Below are 17,961 nucleotides of genomic sequence, written 5' to 3'. Positions count from 1 at the left end.
TGGGCTGATTCGCAGGTTTACGGCCACCTGTCACAGTCGGGAGGCCGTCCCTGGATTCCGTCAACAGAGGACTTTCGGTGGTTCCAGAATGGAGAAACATCAAGCGCCGACGCGTTCAGACAAATCAGATGTTTTATTAAAAAAAAAATGAAAAGAAAAGAAAGAAACCACATACAATCAAAACATCGCGTATAAAAGACAGTCACGTTTTCCACCTACAGTAGAACGCTAATGTATTCGTCGTCAACTATTCTGACGCTTTCGGGACTAACCCTCATCTACTGCATGAAAATAAAAATTCCAGAATGAGAATCACGGCCGTCTCACGCCGTGAGTATCTCAAGACACCAGTTAATGCTGCCGCTCGGAGCACCCTACACAGAGAAACCCATTTGTGTCTCTGAGAACACTGAGCGAAATCAGAGGCCCGTTTCTCGTGTCGGCGGCCACACGCAGGAGGACGAGGAGCTGTGTTCGGACTGGAGCATCCGGTGCTGAAACCAGAATGTGAGTCATCTATTTTCTTCTCTCTTTTTTTTTTTCTGCTATCTCCTGACTGGACGACGTCTCAGAACGATTTTTGTGTGATTGCACAGGATTTAAAGTAAATCTCGCCCTCACCAGTGCAAAAAAAGAAAAGAAAAAAATAAGAGAGAGAACATCTTCACCTCGTGTTTGGATACAGGGTCACCCGGATACCACAGATCAATATGAAACAAATCAACAGTGATTGTATAAAGTCAAGGAGCAGCCGTTCTACCAACAATCAGAAGCACGCGAGCGCGATCAGAAACGAGGAGAAACACATGGCACAACAGCAACAGAGGATCGTTTCTGGTTGCTTCCACTGCTTCAGATCAGAATGCCAATAAAGCGAGACCTCCGGTTTAATCAAGCAAACTAGAGAGACTTCTACTTATGTCTGACTGAACTCATCAAACAATTAAAAAAAAAAAAAACAAGATTGAGTCAAGTGTGCTGGCACAGTTTATGCACCGTTACAAAAAAAATCTGAGGTTTCTTCTCACGTCTCTTTCTTTATTAGTCAGCTGCCACATAAGAATTGAAAAAAATGTGCAAATATTGTCCTCGTCACAATGAACGTACGAAATAGATAAAGTGAACCATGACACAGTGGAAAAATAAATACTTCTGTGAGAGGAACGTCGGCCAGGGACCACTTTTGAACTTTGCACATGTTTGGTGGAGAAAGTGCAGCAGGGAAAAAAGAGAGTTCATGGCTGCAGGTGTGAGTATAAACACAGGATGAAGTGGCTTCTTTTACCCAGAGACTAAAAAGTTCACTTTTACCCTTCAAAGCAACAAAAAGGCACCAATTATTACTGAAGCAACACAATGGAAGAGCCCCCCCCTCCCAACAAAATGAAAATATGGACAAAAAAAAATAAAATACAAAACTTCCAGCTAAGGGGGTTTTGATGGAGATGACTGTGGTACTGTTTTCCTCCAGACACTGAACCAACTCAACATGAGCTCAGAAATAACGCCAGAAAAGAGCGAGTACCGACGGAGCTGACATCAGATATGTCATGAGAGACTGCGCTTGTTTCCCAGTGGTCACAACCACTGAGCAAGACAGTTTGTTTCCATAAATTAGTTAAAGAGAAAGAGAGAAATGAGCACCATTTTTTTTTTTGTTTTTGGCATGTCCACATCCTTCTTTGGTGACCGGGAGCGAGAGAAGTCGTTGGAGGGACGAAGACGAGTAAACATAGTGTTTTAATGCGGGACGTGAGAGAGGAGAAGCGATGCGCCGCGTCGTGGAGGCTCTTCCAGCGAGCAGTAAGGCCGAGGTGAGTTAGTCCGGTAGGGAGAGGGTCCGTGTTGAACAGTAGCTCTGTTAACCCAGGGGGAGGAAAGAAACCCCCGGCAACGTTTTAGGAGCACCAGTTATCAGTTTGAGAGTCATAAGCAGTCTCAGATAAAAAGAAAATCTCTCTCTATATATATTATATGTACACACTTTTACAAAAGAAAAAAGAAAAAAAAAAATCCCTGAAGTATCGTCTGCGTGGAACAGTTCTGTTTTTCTTGTGAATGAGGTCTGAAGGGGGCGCCGTGTCAGTGGCTCCAGCCCATGAGGTGGCTGACGCGCGCCTTCTCCGTCATGCGGCGGACCCGCCCTGAGCGGGACATGCCCAGGTTGAGGGGGTCGTCCTTCGACCCGTGGCCGTCGTCCTCCGAGTCGTCCCTGTACAGGACTGTCCTGCGGCCCTGGTTCCGGGTGTTGACCCTCCGAGATTTGCACTGGCTGCTCCTCGAGCTGTTCACTGCTGGTGCCGCTGCAGCGGTGGCTTTATGTACCCCAGAGTCATCGTCATCCTCCTCCTCCTCCTCCTCTTCTTCTTCTTCTTCCTCGGGCTCTTCTTCTTCAGGTTCCTCCTCTTCCTCCTCATCGTCTCCTTCTCCCTCGTCTTGTTTTACATTCACCTGTTGCTGTTCCTCCTCCTCCTCCTCCTCCTCTTCTTCTTCTTCCTCCTCTTCTTCTTCTTCTTCTTCCTCCTCCTCTTCCTCTCCATCCTCTGCCTCCTCCTCCTCTTCCTCTTCTTGTTTTACCAGCAGGTGAACTCGTGCTTTTTTCGGTCTCTGTGCTGCTTCTTCTTCTTCTTCTTCTTCATGTTTCCTTTTCCCTGAGGCCGCCGCTTTCCCCTTAGCCGAGAGACGCACGGACAAGCAGGGGGCTTTGCTGTAGTCGTGATCCCCTCCCTCCACGTACTTCTCCGCTTCCGAGTCGGAGCTGTTGTCGCTGTCGGACGACGAGGACGAAGATGAGGAGGAGGAGCTGGAAGAGGACGAAGAGGTGGAGGACGAGTCGGACGAGGAGCTGTTGGACCTGGTCGCCTCTTCCCGATCGTCCTCGTCGGACTGCTGTGCTTGTCGCCTCGAGCCGTTGCCCGGACGGGAGCTGCGCTGGTGCCCTGAAGCAGCACAGGGAGACAAAAGCCGATTTCTAAACGCCGCACTGGAGAGAAAAACAAAGTGATCCAACTTGAAGCGAGCCCGTTTCACTGGGGCATACCTGACTTCTTCACAGGGGTTGCCTGGCTGCGGGTCACCCGGTGAGGCCCCTGATGTCTGCTCTCCACACTCGTCCCTGAACTTGGCGAAGAAGGCTGGGATTCCTCTTCATCTGCTACACTGTTGCTTTGCTGAGCTGAAAAGAAAAAGGGCAATTACAAATCAGAATAGAACCTCTGGGAGGAGGAAAAAAACAAAATGTTTCAATAACCACGACCGTTTTTAAAAAGTTCCTGTAGGACATGAAGACTTCTTAGCTAAAGAGTCAAACCTTGATATGATCTGTGAGAGCGAGTCTTGGTTGAGGTCTGGGACTTCCTTGGCCTGGACACCCTCCCTGACTTGTGCTTCCCTTTAGTGCTGCACAAATGAAAAGAAACCCCTCAGAACAAAGAAACCTCAGTATTTAGTGGCAATGTGTTCAGGACTGCGCGTCACATAACAGCGATAGCACAAACAACCCTCAGTACCCGGGAGACGGACTGTTTGGCGGGGAGCTCCCCCCGTTGTGCAACCTGCTCCTGTTGCTGAGTCTCTGGCGGGTCCGCTTTTCGTTCTGAACGGCAGACTTGTAGTCCGAGATGATGGAGATGATGTGTTTTTCGAAGAAGGCAGACAAGCTGAGGGTCATGGTGTAGATCTGGAGATACGAGAGAATCCGTGAAAACACGCTGCTGCCACCGCGGGCTTTCCTCGGCTGTGATGAATCCACGTTCACATGTTTACAGGGGTGTTTCCTTCTGTTGTTTACCTGCGACTTCTTGTTAGGTGTGTATGCTTTCGAGTTGACGAAAATGAGGCGGATGTCTTTGGCGAACTCCACCGGATTGCTGTAGTTTCCTGCGAGCAGCGTCTCCGACACTGTGGCCAGATCCATGGGCGTGTCAATGATGTCTCGATAGTCCTGAGCAAGAAAAAAAGAACAAAAGTAGATGTTTTAGGGATCACTAGAACAGACGACCTGCCTCCTCCTCAGCCTATCCCTGTGAGGGTTTTCTGGTGATGAAGGCCCTGCGGTTCAGAGCGTTGGTTTCTACCGGATACTCGAAGAGGTCCACAGGCTGTCTGAATGGTTCGGAGTCCGGAGAAGCCTTCATGCGGCGCAGCAGCTCTCGACATTGACCTCGCCATGCTTTTGGATCTAAAACCACGCCACGCTTCTTAACGCCTGAGCTGCTTCCCTGTCAGGGAGAAAAACAAACAAAAAGAACTCAATTATTTAGAACGCAGCTTCTGCTTGTGATTTTAAAAAGGCCCTAAAATTATTTGAATTGAACTACTGGTCTTACTCGATGTCCTGTAGAGGTCCCCGGGGTGTCAGAGTCTACATCCAAGTCAACCTGCAAAATAACACAACGACTTTAAAAAAATGAAAAATGAACGAGAAATAAGTTGATGTGAAATAACTCAAAAGAAAACTAAAGCGTACCTCAGCTTCGTCTCCACTGCTGACGTTAGACTTGAGTTTGTGATACAGATCCAAGATGTCTGTGCAGCTCTGATCCCTGACAGAGACAGCAGACCATCAGTATGACACTTTCAATAACACGAGGCACATCACCATCGACTCAGTGTAGTCCTACCCTATATAGTGCAGGAGAACGTCAGTGACCATCTTGGCAGCTGCTACAATGGGGCTTTGGGGTTCGTTGAAGGTGCGGGCGTTGTGTTCGATGTAACGCACCTCCCACATGAGAGCGGAGATCCGCCTGCGGACGGAGAAGAGGAACGTTTAAAGTGAATCGGACTGAATTCAAATCAAAGAAAACTGTTTAGTATTTTTGTCTTCGTAAGGGGATGTACGCTTGGTCACCTGTAGAAGCGATTCTCAAGCCGCTTGCGAATGGTGTGGAGGTCTGTGGGATAAGACACCACGGTGCAGTACAGCGGGTAGTCTTGCAAGTTGACCGGTAATGCGAATGCCTTAGCTACATCTGTGGGCAGATTACAAGGAGGATCAGACGAGGTCGGGGGCAGAACTCTTCCCATGGAAACACATTATCATCCTGTTGGTGGCCTACCCAAAGTGAGAAGCTGATCAATGCCGTGTATGACCCTCTCACAGTCTTCATCTCTGGTGTGCGCCCCCCACTCTCCTTCCTGAGGACTGTACAGCAGAGCTTTCAGCTCCTCTTCCGCCACCTCCACGCCGTCGCCAACCTGCTCGGGCAATGCCGCTGAAAGAGTAAATACATACGAGTCACAAAAACAGAGGAAAGTTATTTAAGAAATTCACAACAAACAGAAAAAAAAAATGGAGCTATAAATTAGTTTCCTAGGTAGACGGAAGTGATACGTCTCCAGAAGTGTCTCTCTGAAGCTTTAAACAGCAATAAAAACACTGATATGTTCCCATTCAGAAGACAAAATGTTTCTTCTGCACATTTTATGCTCCTGAGAGAATGAAATAAGTCTTTACTGACAGTTCGTCTGATTGATTTCATCATTTGTTTGAATGCAAAGCATCAATTAAGTTGCCTGAAGCTTTCAGAAATAGCAAAGTTCTTATTGAAAAGAGAATTAAATAAAGTGTATGAAGGTGAAATGTTATTTGAAATATTATTCATGATGGGCACAATGACCAATCTCAATGAATGGAATAAATTTATATTCAAACAGCCCAGATTTTAATTTGATTTATTCACTGATTGCAATCTCACTATGTCTGAGAATTACAGAGCAGACCTTTAATTACTATCACACAAAGCCATTTCTGATTAAATATAGGGAATACAATCACAATGGCTATGTAAATCAGAATGAATATTACTCGGGTAATAAAAATATTGGGTTTATAACAAGTGGAAATCTTCACATTGAATCCACTGACCTTCTTCAGGAATGGGCTCCATGTCCCATGGGCTCATTCTCTCCCGCTCGCCATTATCCCACCTGGAACAAAAACCGACTCAAGCTCAACGAAAATGGGACTTTTGGGCGTTCAAAAAAAACATGCGGCGAGTGCCGATGATGTGTCGCGTTGAAGCGGAGAAGCGGCGTACTTCACGGCGTAGCACTGAAACAGGCTGTCCGGGTACTCCAGCTGCAGAGGCTCCTGATCCTCCACAAACCCGAACCACCAGGCGTCGTCAATGATGCTGCGGAACCTCATACCTGGAGGGAAGATCAAATGAGAAGGAAGTACAGCCAAGAACAAAGGGTGTGAGAGCTAAAAAAAAAAAAAAAAAAGCCCAAACAGCTGTGAACGGCTTACCTGGCTGCCAGTTGTGCTCTTTAGCCTCGTTGTAAAACTGCTGCAGCACCAGAAAGTCGATGACATCCGGCATGTCGTGATACCTTCGGGATGGGAACGAAGAGCGTGAGGACGTTTCGAGGGGAGCACAGTCGTTTATTGAGTTGCATTAGCTGAATATGAAGGCTCACTTTAAAGAGAAAGACTCATTTGTCATCTTCCCTGAGACTGGGTCCAAGAAAGCCAGCTTTAAACAGCACAGAGTGGGAGGACCCACTTCATACTTAATGCCAACCACTTTCACCGATTCCTGGTCCTGTGAGGGAGGAGAGAACAAGATGAGGCAAAAAAAAAAAAAAAAAAAAAAAAAAAAAGAGGGGAGAAATCACCAGAAGCTGTTGTTAAGTCAGCATACGTCCAATTAATTTCATGAATTTTCTTTGCTGATCGAAATAAAATACTGTTCAAGACAGAAATACTCACTGTAGCTGTTTAGAACTGGTTTTAACCATGTTTGGATTATAAATGTCTCACATGAAACCAACAACATGCACTGCCCTCTGCTGGATGTATGGCTTAACAACCACATGCACGAGGTTTGAAACAGGCAGATTTCACAAGTGTAAACGCAGCCTAAATGCATCATGAGCAACCCTGTCTGCAACTCCTGGCTTTATAATAAATCTGCTCCTCACCCTGAGGTTGAGTCTGTTCCAAGGCTGTTTCTGAGGGTTGATGCTGTACGCTTTGGCCCTGCGGACCGCCCGGACGTAGGCCTGGTGGCCCTGTTTGAAGTAGATGAGCTGGACGGGGACAGGAGGGTCATGATTACAATGTGCGTAATGCGACACATTTCTCTGCTCGTTTCAGAGGAGCGGCTCGTACTTCATCTCCCATTTGCGGGACGAAGGGAGAGCGGCGAGGGATGGTCTCCACGATCCATGACGGGGGCACCCACTCCTCCGCATCCAGTCCCGCCAGAGAGGACGTCGGTTTCTGCGAGGAATTTGTTAGATATTGAAGTCTAAAAAAAGAATATGATTTTATTATGAATACTGAAGCTGCAGGACGTGCCAGCTCACCTGTCTGGTCTCCTTGGGCTTCTTCCTCTGCTCATTTTCCTTCTTCTTTGCCTCTTTGGCCTCTTCGCCGCCTTCCTCCTCCTCCTCAGAGCTGCTGTAACCCGAAGGCTGCACTGGCCGTCTCGTCGACCGCTTCGGCGGCTGGAGGTTGATTCCTGCATCGGCCGTCCAGTCGGAATACTCACTGGAAGAGTCACTGGGGACGAAAGAGCGATGCTGTGAGGCGGGGCGATAACGGCGACTCTTCAAAAATCACTGCGCAGTCAAAGACAGTCACCTGGAGCTGCTTTCACTCTGCCACTGGGTTTCACCATCGGAGGAGACTTCAGATTGCTCCGCCCGCTCTCGTGCCTGTAAACACAAACAAACGACTAGTTACTAGTTGTGCTTATTTTCTGATATGACTGTTAAAAGAAGAACTGGTCAGATGATCTTTGGCTTAAAAGCAAAACGATGAAGCATACATTTCCATCGCTGTCCGAGTCTATCTGGCTGCCCGAGTTGCGCCGGGTGCTGCTATTCCGACTCCTGCTTCCTGTAGGGCGGACTTGAGCCGAGCGGGTCTGGTAGGCGTGATGCTGCTGCTTCTTCTTCTTGGTGGGTCGCAAGGAGCGCAGACGCGAAGCCAGTGGAACGCTCTACAAAACGTGGAGAACGCAACCATTTGCACACATAACATGTGTGAAGTGTGAAAGCTGCAGACGTGGAGGGTGGCGTACCTTCGGTATGCAGGCTGCTGGTTTCTTCCTCCGCTCTGCGTTGTATAGAGAACACTCCAGGTCGCCTTTGGCTTGTCGGCATTCCTCTGAAACCCTACGGAAGCATGGTTACAGATTGGTAAAGGATATGAGCGCTTTATCATGTGCACAACAGTGCATGTACAGTGAGTTTGAATTGTGGCTATTCCTATTAATCTACTACTAAACCTAATAAGATAAAATACTGTAGAAACAGTTATAAACAGGTATAAAAGAAAACTTAACCTACGAACAGCGTCTGGTCTCAGTCACGCCATGTTGTTATAGTTAAATTTGTAAATTTAAACTGTTCAGATTAAGATCCTCAAAGCGGAGACGATTCCAGCGGGCCGCCTCACCTGAACGTCCCGTGCGGCACTTCATTGACCACCACTCTGCGGCTCCAGGCCAACAGGTCCCTCTCTGTGGCCACTTGACTCTGAAGGGAGTTGTGCTGCATCTGCCAGACCCCGTCCACCTGGCCGCTTCGGCGAGGGCCGACGGCGGGGGAGGAGTCCACCATCTCTACTCCGTCATCGGCTAAATGTGACAAAATGGTTTGGCTTAATTAGACTGGGAAGAGACATCTGGAAGGTGAATAGGACACAAACTATTTTCAAAGCTATCATTTTAAGAGACACTTCTATTACGTTGTGTATCTCATACCTCTGTTGCCTTCAGCTGCCTGTTGTTCATTCTGCCGTTCATCCTGTTCATTCTGCAGCTGCCTGATGAGATTGTCCAGTAGGTTCTCTCCATTTTCTGCCGTTTGCTGGCCAAGGACTTGCTCGACCAACTCTCCATCGCCTGCCCGGCAAAAGAAGCAGATCGTGCGTTAAGTTCCATATGCCACACACCCCATGGTCAAACCAGAAGCTTTGAGGACTTTACTGTTGGCCATGTATCCCAGCTGAGGAACGAGCTGCTCTTCTTTGCAGTTCTCTCTTCCTGGCACCAGGCGCTGGTAGTGAGAGGGGTGAGGATTCCCGTCCACATCCACCAAGAAGGGCGGGGGCATGAGATGCGGGGCCTGCTGCGTCTGCTCGTCCAGGACGTAGTTATTGGAGTCCCGGATAAGAGGACGGTAGTCCGTGTGGAAGAACATCTGGTCAGGAATCTGAAGGGCAAGAGGAGAACAGGTGTCGATTACAGAGGTGAAAACAATTTAAAGTGATAAAAAATAATAAAGAACTCTACTTCTTTACTTTGCTTTACAAACACATTTCAAGAAAAAGTTCTACGCAGTTACCTTCTCATACGGTCTGCTGCAGCCAAAGCCAAAAATGAGCAAATGTCCGTGTGAGTCAGTGCAGGCGAAGTGTTGCCCATCGGCTGAAAACTTGCAGTCAAAAATAGCACCATGGCCTTGGCCCTCAATCTGGAAACAAATATTTAAATATAACCTCAATGCCAGCGTAGAGGCGGGGGAGGACAGGTCAGGTGGGTGTCACGGAATAATTACCATGTTGAAGAAATTGCGGATTTTGGTTCCTTTGGTTAAGTCCCAGATGTAAATGTTGCCATCGTGACCAGCAGATAACATGATGCGTGAGTCAAACGGGTGAGCCTCCAGCACAAACACCTCATCGTCGTGCCCCTGTAACAGAAATCGTGCCGACAGTCGTCAGGGCGGTCAGTCGTCGTTTTAGTCTGATCGTGCTAAAAGTAAAAAAAAAAAAAAAAAGCGTCCTTCTTTTACCGATAAAACATGCAGCAGCTGTCCAGACGTGCTCCACACTTTGAGCAGGTAGTTGGACACGGCTGTGATGACGGTAGAGTCGACTCGATCCCAGGCGACCATGGTCACCACCAGCTTGGTTTTATCATCCCCAGTGGCAGCAGCACTTCTAAAAGATTCCATCATATATGAAGTGCTTACAATAACAGGAACGCTGACACCATGCATCGTGAAATAGTGCCTTTTCTTACCCGGGCAGCCTGGCACTCATGTCCAACGTGATGCTCTTCCACTCTTGTTGCTGGTAATGCCAGATCCTGGCTGTGCCATCTCGACTGCCACTCACAAATCTCAGGCTGAACACACACACACACACACTTAACAGTCAGAGGCTTCAAATCACAGAAAAATCACTTGGGAATCTGCACGACGTTGGAAAACACACTCACCTGTCGCTGTTATTGCTGAACTGGACGACAACAACTTTATCCTGAAAATACAAACAGTGAAGAAGTGAAGACACGGAGGCCTGGTTTGAATCAAGATAAGTGAATTATAGTAACATCTGGTGTCTGACCGTGTGAGCGTCCATCTCGGAGACCTTCATGGGAGTTTCAGCACCGAGGTAGTAAACCCTGATCATGTGATCTGTGCCACCAGTAGCCATGAACATGCCACCTATTAAAAGTAGACAGAATTAAATGGAGGTCACAACACTTTTTCTCTTCTGCCACTTGAGGAGAACAGAAAAATAAATAAATAAATTGAAAACCTGGGTTTATACTGCGGCAGTTCGACACCTCGGTGTTAACTGGCATTGAAACACACTCACCACTACTGAAAGATGAAGTGGAGACTTGGACCCCTGGCCTTGACCGCTCAACAAACTTCACTGGCTGATCACTGAGAAAAAGGACAAACAAAAACATTTTGGGTATTTATACTGAAAAGAAAAACAGCAGGTATTAATAGAATACACCTCTAAGACTTACTTAAATTTCATGCTGAGCGAGTTCCACTTCCAGAAACACACCATGCCGTCTGCGCCTGTTGAGGCCAGGTATCTTGTGGTCCCTTTGACTGCAGGGCAAAACTGAGAGGAGAGAAAGTCGGAGCTGGTCAGTCATGGAACTATTGGCAACTATTTAAAACAGCACGAAGGCAGTAAACTTTAAGACTGGGTCGAACTGCTCAGTTGGAAACTAAAATTGAGAAACAACCTCACAAATACGGATTGTTTGTTGTTTTTTGAAGTCAGTAAAACCACCTGTATGGATGTGATGGAGGCAGCGTGGGCCTGCAGAACAGTAATGGGAGCACAGGTGCGCAAGCACCACACTCTGATGACTTTGTCGCAGCTGGCCGAGGCGATGAGCGTATTCTCGTGGTTGACAGCCATGTCACAGATCTCTGCTGAGTGGCCACGGAGTGTTGCCAGGAGCCGGCCATCATCTGTGGCCCAGATTTTCACCAGGCAGTCATCAGAACCCTGAAAAGCCACCAGACAATGGCATGAGGGGTGAAGTGGGGACTGTGAACGGGTTAACACCGGCAAATGTCTAATCTCCCAAATAAACTGAAAATAGAGTGAAGCTTCAGGATTAACATGTAAGAAGTTACATCATGGATTTGCAGTTTTATTGCAGGCTCAAGTATTTACTACATATATGACACAACACAATAACCAGGCTTTAAATTGATCACTCACCGTAAATATCCGACGGCCAGTGCGGTCAAAGGCTACACAGTAGACTGAAGACAGGTGGCCGAGGATGCGTTTGTGTATCTTCATGTGTTGGTAGGAGGAAGACGGCAGGGTCTGGCCAAAACGAGCCGTACCCGTCGCTTGGCGAGCACCCATGATGGAGACTTGATAAGAAAACACACAAGGAAGATTAGTTATCAGCTGAGGAGCTCTGCCTCAGAAGAAGTACTAAATATGCCTCAACTTACCAACACTGGGAGGATGTCCATTGTTGACTGGAGGTTCTGGTGGGCGTCCTCGATGGAGTGCAATAACAGCAGAGCCGCAGCACACTTTGTGGCCACAACCTGAGTTACACAGACATTTTCAATCAAAAAGAGAAATGAAAAAAGTTTGCATTGATATGGAAACAGTTTCATTCCATGGAGACATCCATCTGTCCACTACAACAGCTTTATGCCTTCCATCAGAATTAACTCAATTTCAATTAAGAAAACAAACAAAATAGCAATAGTGGGAAGACGTAAAATACTCACTTCTGGTGGTGCGAAGCAAGGACTGTCTTCCAAGTCCCAACAGTGTTTGTACTCCAGGAACGCTAGGTGGGATCTCCTTCTCGATAAGGGGGCCGATCCGCTGACACACACGGAGCAGATAGTCTGCAGGAATGTGCTGGTTCAGACTCACCTGCACAAATGACAGATCAACTGTAATGAAAAGCCCCTCTGACACATTACATGGACAACAAACCAGTGGATGCCACAAACAAAACATCAGTCTGTCCAATGCTTCAAGAAAAACCTTTTCAACTCCGATGTTACCTTTTATCAGAGAGGAAATGCAAAAAACCTTAAAGTAGACAGCTTAAAAATTAATGAAAATATAAGCAGAGCCGTATACAAAGACATCTCTGACACATGGCGGTTCTACATAAAATTCTTTTTGAATTAGTTCTCTGCTCCACATTCAGCAGTTATATTCAGTTATTTGGTTCTTCGAGGCTGAAGCTACAACTCACGAATATTTCGAATTTTCTCAATATTATGCACACAACACACAAAAACAAGAGACTTAATGGGCAGCAAATGATAAATAAAATAATATTGAATTATTAACTATTCTTATTCAGGTCATGAGGATTGTTTTTATAGCTGAAGAACTGTCACAAAATGAGTGTGTGCGTTTATCACTGAATGCTACAAATGGTACAGCAGCAGTCCCAAGAGCAAGTTTAATCACTAAAATATAAGTGTCAAGCTTAACTTCTCCATTTTCTGACAGTTTTATAAATATATGTGAAGAGTCCAGTCATGTGATAAGTACTGAAACTGAAAGGAAAAGTAGTTAGTGGCTTGATTATTGAACCGAGTAACCAACTACACAAACAGTTTCAGTCACTGAGAGAAAATAGTGCCCATCCTCACCAATCATTAAACTACCCAGTCTAAAGTGATCACTGGGGAGGCAAGAGTAGCTTGAAAATTTCTTCAAATTTCTATCAATGTTGTTTTTTCATAACTTCATTCAACTTAATTGAGATTGAGTTGTTCGGATGATTCAATCATCTAGAGTCCATTTGTAAATAGAAGAAAGGCTGCTCATCAAGAAGCTGCAGGCATATTGTTTACTTTGTGTGAGACCACACATGCACATTATACCCCTGTGGTGTCAGACACACCCAAAAATGGAAGCTATGACTGCCTGCCAAAGATAAGAACAGCCAATTCCACTTTGCACCAGTGAGGTTACAGTCTTTCCACATGACATTTTTACAACATGTATAATGTTGTATTTTTTAACTTTCTCAACAGATTTTGAGGTATACTATGAGTGACTCACATACCGGTACAATTCAAACAGTTGCTAAAGAGCCACTGAATATTGGTTTGATCGGCCATTGGTTGTTGGTTGGGACAATAGTCCAATGTAACTGGGACGGACTGATCACAAAGAAAAAATTGTTCCGCTATCAAAAGAAACTGCTGCCTCAGATGTGCAATAACTGTACTTAAACTAAACTATTGGAATGAAATAATCATACTTAATTACTCCCTTTAGGAAAGATTATTCCTGCCATTTCTACGATGTGGTGGGCAACCCAACTGGGGCACTGGGGAACTGATGGAGGTCTAGGATCTTGCTCAGGGACCCACAGTAGTGACTCTTGCCTCTGTGCCACTGCTGCCCCCACCATCTTCAACAAGTACTTTAAAATAAACTACTCGGGACACTTGGTTGACAAACATGCTATTTAAAATACACTAGACTAGTTTATTGATATCTATAAAAGGTAATTTCAACAAAGTAAATTCCATTAATTCATATAAAACCTGTACATCCGATATCGAGTCAAACACAGGAAAATAGAGATATACTTCAGGGCTTTTATTTGATCTTAGATACATAATTGCGGCCAACAACTACCCGAAATGTGGTTTTTGTCGTGCTTAGTTGAAAAAACAAAACAACCACACGGAGGGAAGGTCTCCTAGAGAAAGAGGCGGGTCACAGAGTCCAGGAGCCAATCACGAGAAGAGTTAATCCTTCTTCCGCCTCATTCTGGCAGGATACTGTGATACTATTGGCTCCTTGAGATGATGGACAGCTCTCGGGGCCTATCGTTCGCTGCGCTTATATCCACGCTCCTCCCACTAGCCCACACAATAGCAAAGCCTGGATATCCTTATTTATCAACAGGCCTGCACTAATATGGCAATTTAAACTATATTTAATTAAATTTCGACACCGTTCTACCGTGATTGTTATGAATGGACACTTGTAGTAAAAATACAGATCCACGCAAAAACTCACTAATCGGGGAAAAAAAAGCAAACAAACAAATAAACGACTTATAATATTAATAAAAAGTTGATAATGGCACTTCACACTCACCCAGTCTTGGAAGGTTCGTTTGTATTTCTCTCCGTCCCAGCTCCATCGCTGCGGGACCAACTAAAGTTAAAAGACAAGCGGTTAGAGAATGAGCCCAGACCTGCTAGTCTGGACTCGATAGGAGAAACGCGCTCCTTTTACTATCCACCAAATGTAAATAGTGAGAAGTTTCCCTCTGAACGAAGCAGATAGGCGGCAGTAACGGAAACCACACATGAGAATAAAGACAGAAAGGTCCAGCTGAACGTACCTCATACTCCTCCAGCTCCTCCACCAGAATCTAACAACAGAGGCTCAGTTAGCATCGCATGCTAGCACGGCTAACCATTAAGACGATTTACGACGCACTATTGATTTTTCGGTTACCTGTGCTGCTTTTTTACACGGTCCAGACTGCAGAAATCTGGCAATGAGGTAATACAGCTCTGAAAGGACATAAACAGAGCGTTAGCTCGGCGCTCACCGATGCTAATGAGCCGAGCTAACGTTAGCCGCACAACTGGAAATTCTGCAAAATGTAAAATGTTTGCTCGCCGACCCGAGGGACCTTCTGAACTCACCAGCTTCGGTTTGTGAACACGTTTCTCTCGCCATCACTTGATAGGACGGGCGACATTTAGAAAAGCTGACGCTTTAGCCTGCTCATTAGCCGCCGGCTGGCTAACACTAGCTAAGTGTGTGTAGCTAACACAGGCTAGTGGTGAATGGCCTCCTCCTCTCTGGAGTTGTTCTCAGACCACCTGGTGCTTGCTTTCAGCGCCCTCCAGTGAAACAACACCAAACTCCTCGCCATATAACATTTACATATTCAAATCTACAAACGTTAAAATATTTTACTATGGATTTCGATTTTTTTAAAATGTGATTAAAATACAAAATGTGGCAATTCTGAACAACACTACAAGAGTAAAATGTGAACACCAAGGATTGTAATTACAGTGGAAAAAACAGTGTTTAAAGAGCACACATACGTCTAAGGATGTGACATACAGCATCAGAACAAAGTCATTGTGTAATCCAACATTTATAAAGGTTAGTTTTGTATCTAAACCCAATTTTTACTTTTTTAAATTTTTTTTATTGACACTGATTTAGGTTAATGTTTCATAGAACAAATAAATATTTTAAGTTAAGAAAATAAATCACGGAATCAGTTTCTAAAGAAATATGTAGTTTAATTAATCCTAATAGCGACCTTTGGCAGATAGAAAAAAGAGTTCACCATCTTTTTTCCCTGATGCAGTATAATGGTGTAGCTTGGACTTCTGTTTTGGGTCAATATCTTGTTCTGATTAATAGCCTCATACCATATTGTATTGCATGGTGCTGCAAAATACTGTGGCAGCTGGTTTGGTTCAGGATGCTTCTCACTCTACAAGCCACCAACTCTGGATCCAGCAAAAAAAAGCCCCACATATCACACTGCCTCCTCCATGTTTGACAGTTGATGTGGAACTGTCCTTTCACTTAATCGATGGCATTCAAAGATCGTGCATGGTGAACCAAAGACTTAAAATTTGAATTCATCATCCATAATACCCCTCTATTGTCTTCAGTCTTTCAATGGCGGTGTTTCATGGCCTGGACAAGCCTCTTTCTCTTATTTTGACATCTTAGCAATGGCTTGTCCTATCGAACCTGCAGCTCCAATTTTTCTCTTTGCAGTTAGAAATAAGACTTACTACGATCACTATTTGTCGGTGTTGAAGCTCTTGTCATGTTTGGCACTTATCACACAAGCTGTGAACTCTCAGAAACTTGCCTTGATTCTGTTGTGGCTTTGGGTATGCCAGATCTCTTCCTGTCATGGTTTCAGTTCCTGAATGCCTTTTGATGGTGACAGAAACCGTAATCACTGACGCCTTGACTTCCTGTGGATTTTCTCTCTCAAAAAAAAAAAAAAAAATGAAAGAAAGAAAAAAGACCTAAAGCATGAAGCAATCACCCACACTTACATTCACATTTAGCAATATTAGGCTCATCAGTTTACCTCAAACCCACCAAGTTCAACCTGAGCTCGCACCGGATGGCAGAAATATCTTTGATGTTTTACAGCTTGTTAAATACTTATTAATATTCTACCATGAACGTTAAAAAAATAATCCAGAAAAGTAGCCCAGCTTTCCATATTTTCACAAAAATGTTATTCTGTTGGCAAATTTTGAAGGCTACGAGAAGTACATTCCTGTTTGATTAGAGGGCAGTGTTTGGAGGCCGTCACTCAGGGGATAACATCTGGATTTAATTTGGAAAGAGGCCTCCTTGACCTTAATGGTAACAAAGAAAAGGTGCTGGTTGTATTGTAAAATGGTAAAACATTCATTTTGATCCTCAGAAGAGGGACCCTAAACACCCTTGCAACATTTTATAAGGCTTTCTGATTGTGCCAAAATGGAAGCCACGGCAGGGTTTCTGTTAACTGGATCTTTAACATATGATTCCAGTAAAATGAAATGTCTACAGTACAGTTAGATTTTTAGTTTTTAGCCTTGTTGGACTGGGTGCACTGTCATGTCATTTCCGTATGCTCACGATACACAAACTTTATGTATATAAACAGTTTTGTCCACATAAATGTGCTATACTCATTTATTTGAGTTCCATGCTTCATAATAATAGTGCACAATTTACTTAAAACTGCACATTTAAGGGAAAATGTACTGAATAAGCTACATTCATGTTCTCAAATAGAAGGAGTTGTGGAAAGCTTGAGAGCACGTCTGAGTCTCAGCCACAGTGATGTCAGTCGTCATTTGGAAAACTGAAAATAAATCCCCTTTGATTTTTCTTTTTCTTTTTCTTTTTTTTTTTTAAAAAACATATCTGTCACGGACATAAAAAGCCATATAATCATCCTGTAAACTTTTCAAACCTATTACCGTTGCTCCACAAAAGGAGTTACTGCACAGTCACGTGCACGGCCTGAGAGGCAGATCGATTGTTGCTGGTTTTGTGAGTCGAGGCTGAAAACGGTCACATGCACACTCTTCATAGTGAGGCTCATTCTCTCTCTTCAATGCACATAAAAAGGAAATTCTCTCGAATTGTGTGCACTCTGGTGTGCTCATTATTTGTGTCTGAGAGAGCAGGCAGTCGATGGAACGGCTGGGAGTGTGAGATCTTACACCACAATTAATATCTAGTCGAAATATAAATAAAATGACCAGAGAAACCAATAATTTTATGAATTGAAGCAACAGAGAGCGCATGGCATTTGGCTCATTAATGCTTTAATGTCTGTTTATGACTGCAATCCGTGCTTATTAAAGGCATGTATGTACTGTGTTCATGTATATCATTAAATGTATATTTAGAAAATGTGTCCATCTGTGTCCTTGTGTGTGTTTTGGTTCAGCTGCCTGAGTATCTTTCACCGTTAAAGGAGAGTCAGAATAATATAAAGCAGCTCACATTGGGCACATAACACACTAATTTCTCCTCACGCGGCAAGTTTTTCACTTGCTTAGCTCGGAAAAAGGAGGAAAATGTTTTTTCCTCTGCAAAGGAAAATCATATGCAACAGCTGGCTGATAGTCTTCTTGCACATTTGTGGAAAAAACAGTGCAAATTAGCATCAGAGCCTTTTGACAAAGGGTCTTATTCTTCGGAATGAAACTTCTAATTCGACACGTGAC

General features: G+C 44.7%; 1 protein-coding gene across 1 annotated transcript; it reads right to left on the bottom strand.

Annotated features, from left to right (window-relative positions):
• Nucleotides 1-1,658: 1,658 nt before the first annotated feature.
• On the bottom strand, nucleotides 1,659-15,033 carry brwd3 (bromodomain and WD repeat domain containing 3). Its single transcript, XM_030100272.1, has 40 exons — nucleotides 14,887-15,033; nucleotides 14,693-14,751; nucleotides 14,577-14,606; nucleotides 14,327-14,386; nucleotides 11,971-12,121; nucleotides 11,683-11,781; nucleotides 11,438-11,598; nucleotides 10,997-11,218; nucleotides 10,722-10,822; nucleotides 10,562-10,632; nucleotides 10,307-10,407; nucleotides 10,179-10,219; nucleotides 9,981-10,085; nucleotides 9,751-9,898; nucleotides 9,514-9,648; nucleotides 9,301-9,429; nucleotides 8,943-9,168; nucleotides 8,718-8,858; nucleotides 8,411-8,591; nucleotides 8,034-8,127; nucleotides 7,779-7,952; nucleotides 7,592-7,665; nucleotides 7,315-7,510; nucleotides 7,118-7,228; nucleotides 6,928-7,035; nucleotides 6,424-6,548; nucleotides 6,254-6,336; nucleotides 6,042-6,153; nucleotides 5,870-5,931; nucleotides 5,061-5,216; nucleotides 4,853-4,973; nucleotides 4,623-4,748; nucleotides 4,469-4,544; nucleotides 4,329-4,379; nucleotides 4,077-4,220; nucleotides 3,791-3,943; nucleotides 3,510-3,679; nucleotides 3,311-3,399; nucleotides 3,041-3,175; nucleotides 1,659-2,939 (listed from the first exon to the last, which is right to left on the bottom strand). Exons 1-40 carry the CDS (start codon nucleotides 14,918-14,920, stop codon nucleotides 2,083-2,085), a joined length of 5,412 nt encoding a protein of 1,803 aa, XP_029956132.1. The 5' UTR covers nucleotides 14,921-15,033; the 3' UTR covers nucleotides 1,659-2,082.
• Between the last annotated feature and the right edge of the window lie 2,928 nt (nucleotides 15,034-17,961).

This window comes from Salarias fasciatus, chromosome 10 (genome assembly GCF_902148845.1).
Source record: "Salarias fasciatus chromosome 10, fSalaFa1.1, whole genome shotgun sequence".
Classification (NCBI taxonomy): Eukaryota; Metazoa; Chordata; class Actinopteri; order Blenniiformes; family Blenniidae; genus Salarias; species Salarias fasciatus.
This window is presented reverse-complemented; position numbering and strand designations above follow the sequence as displayed.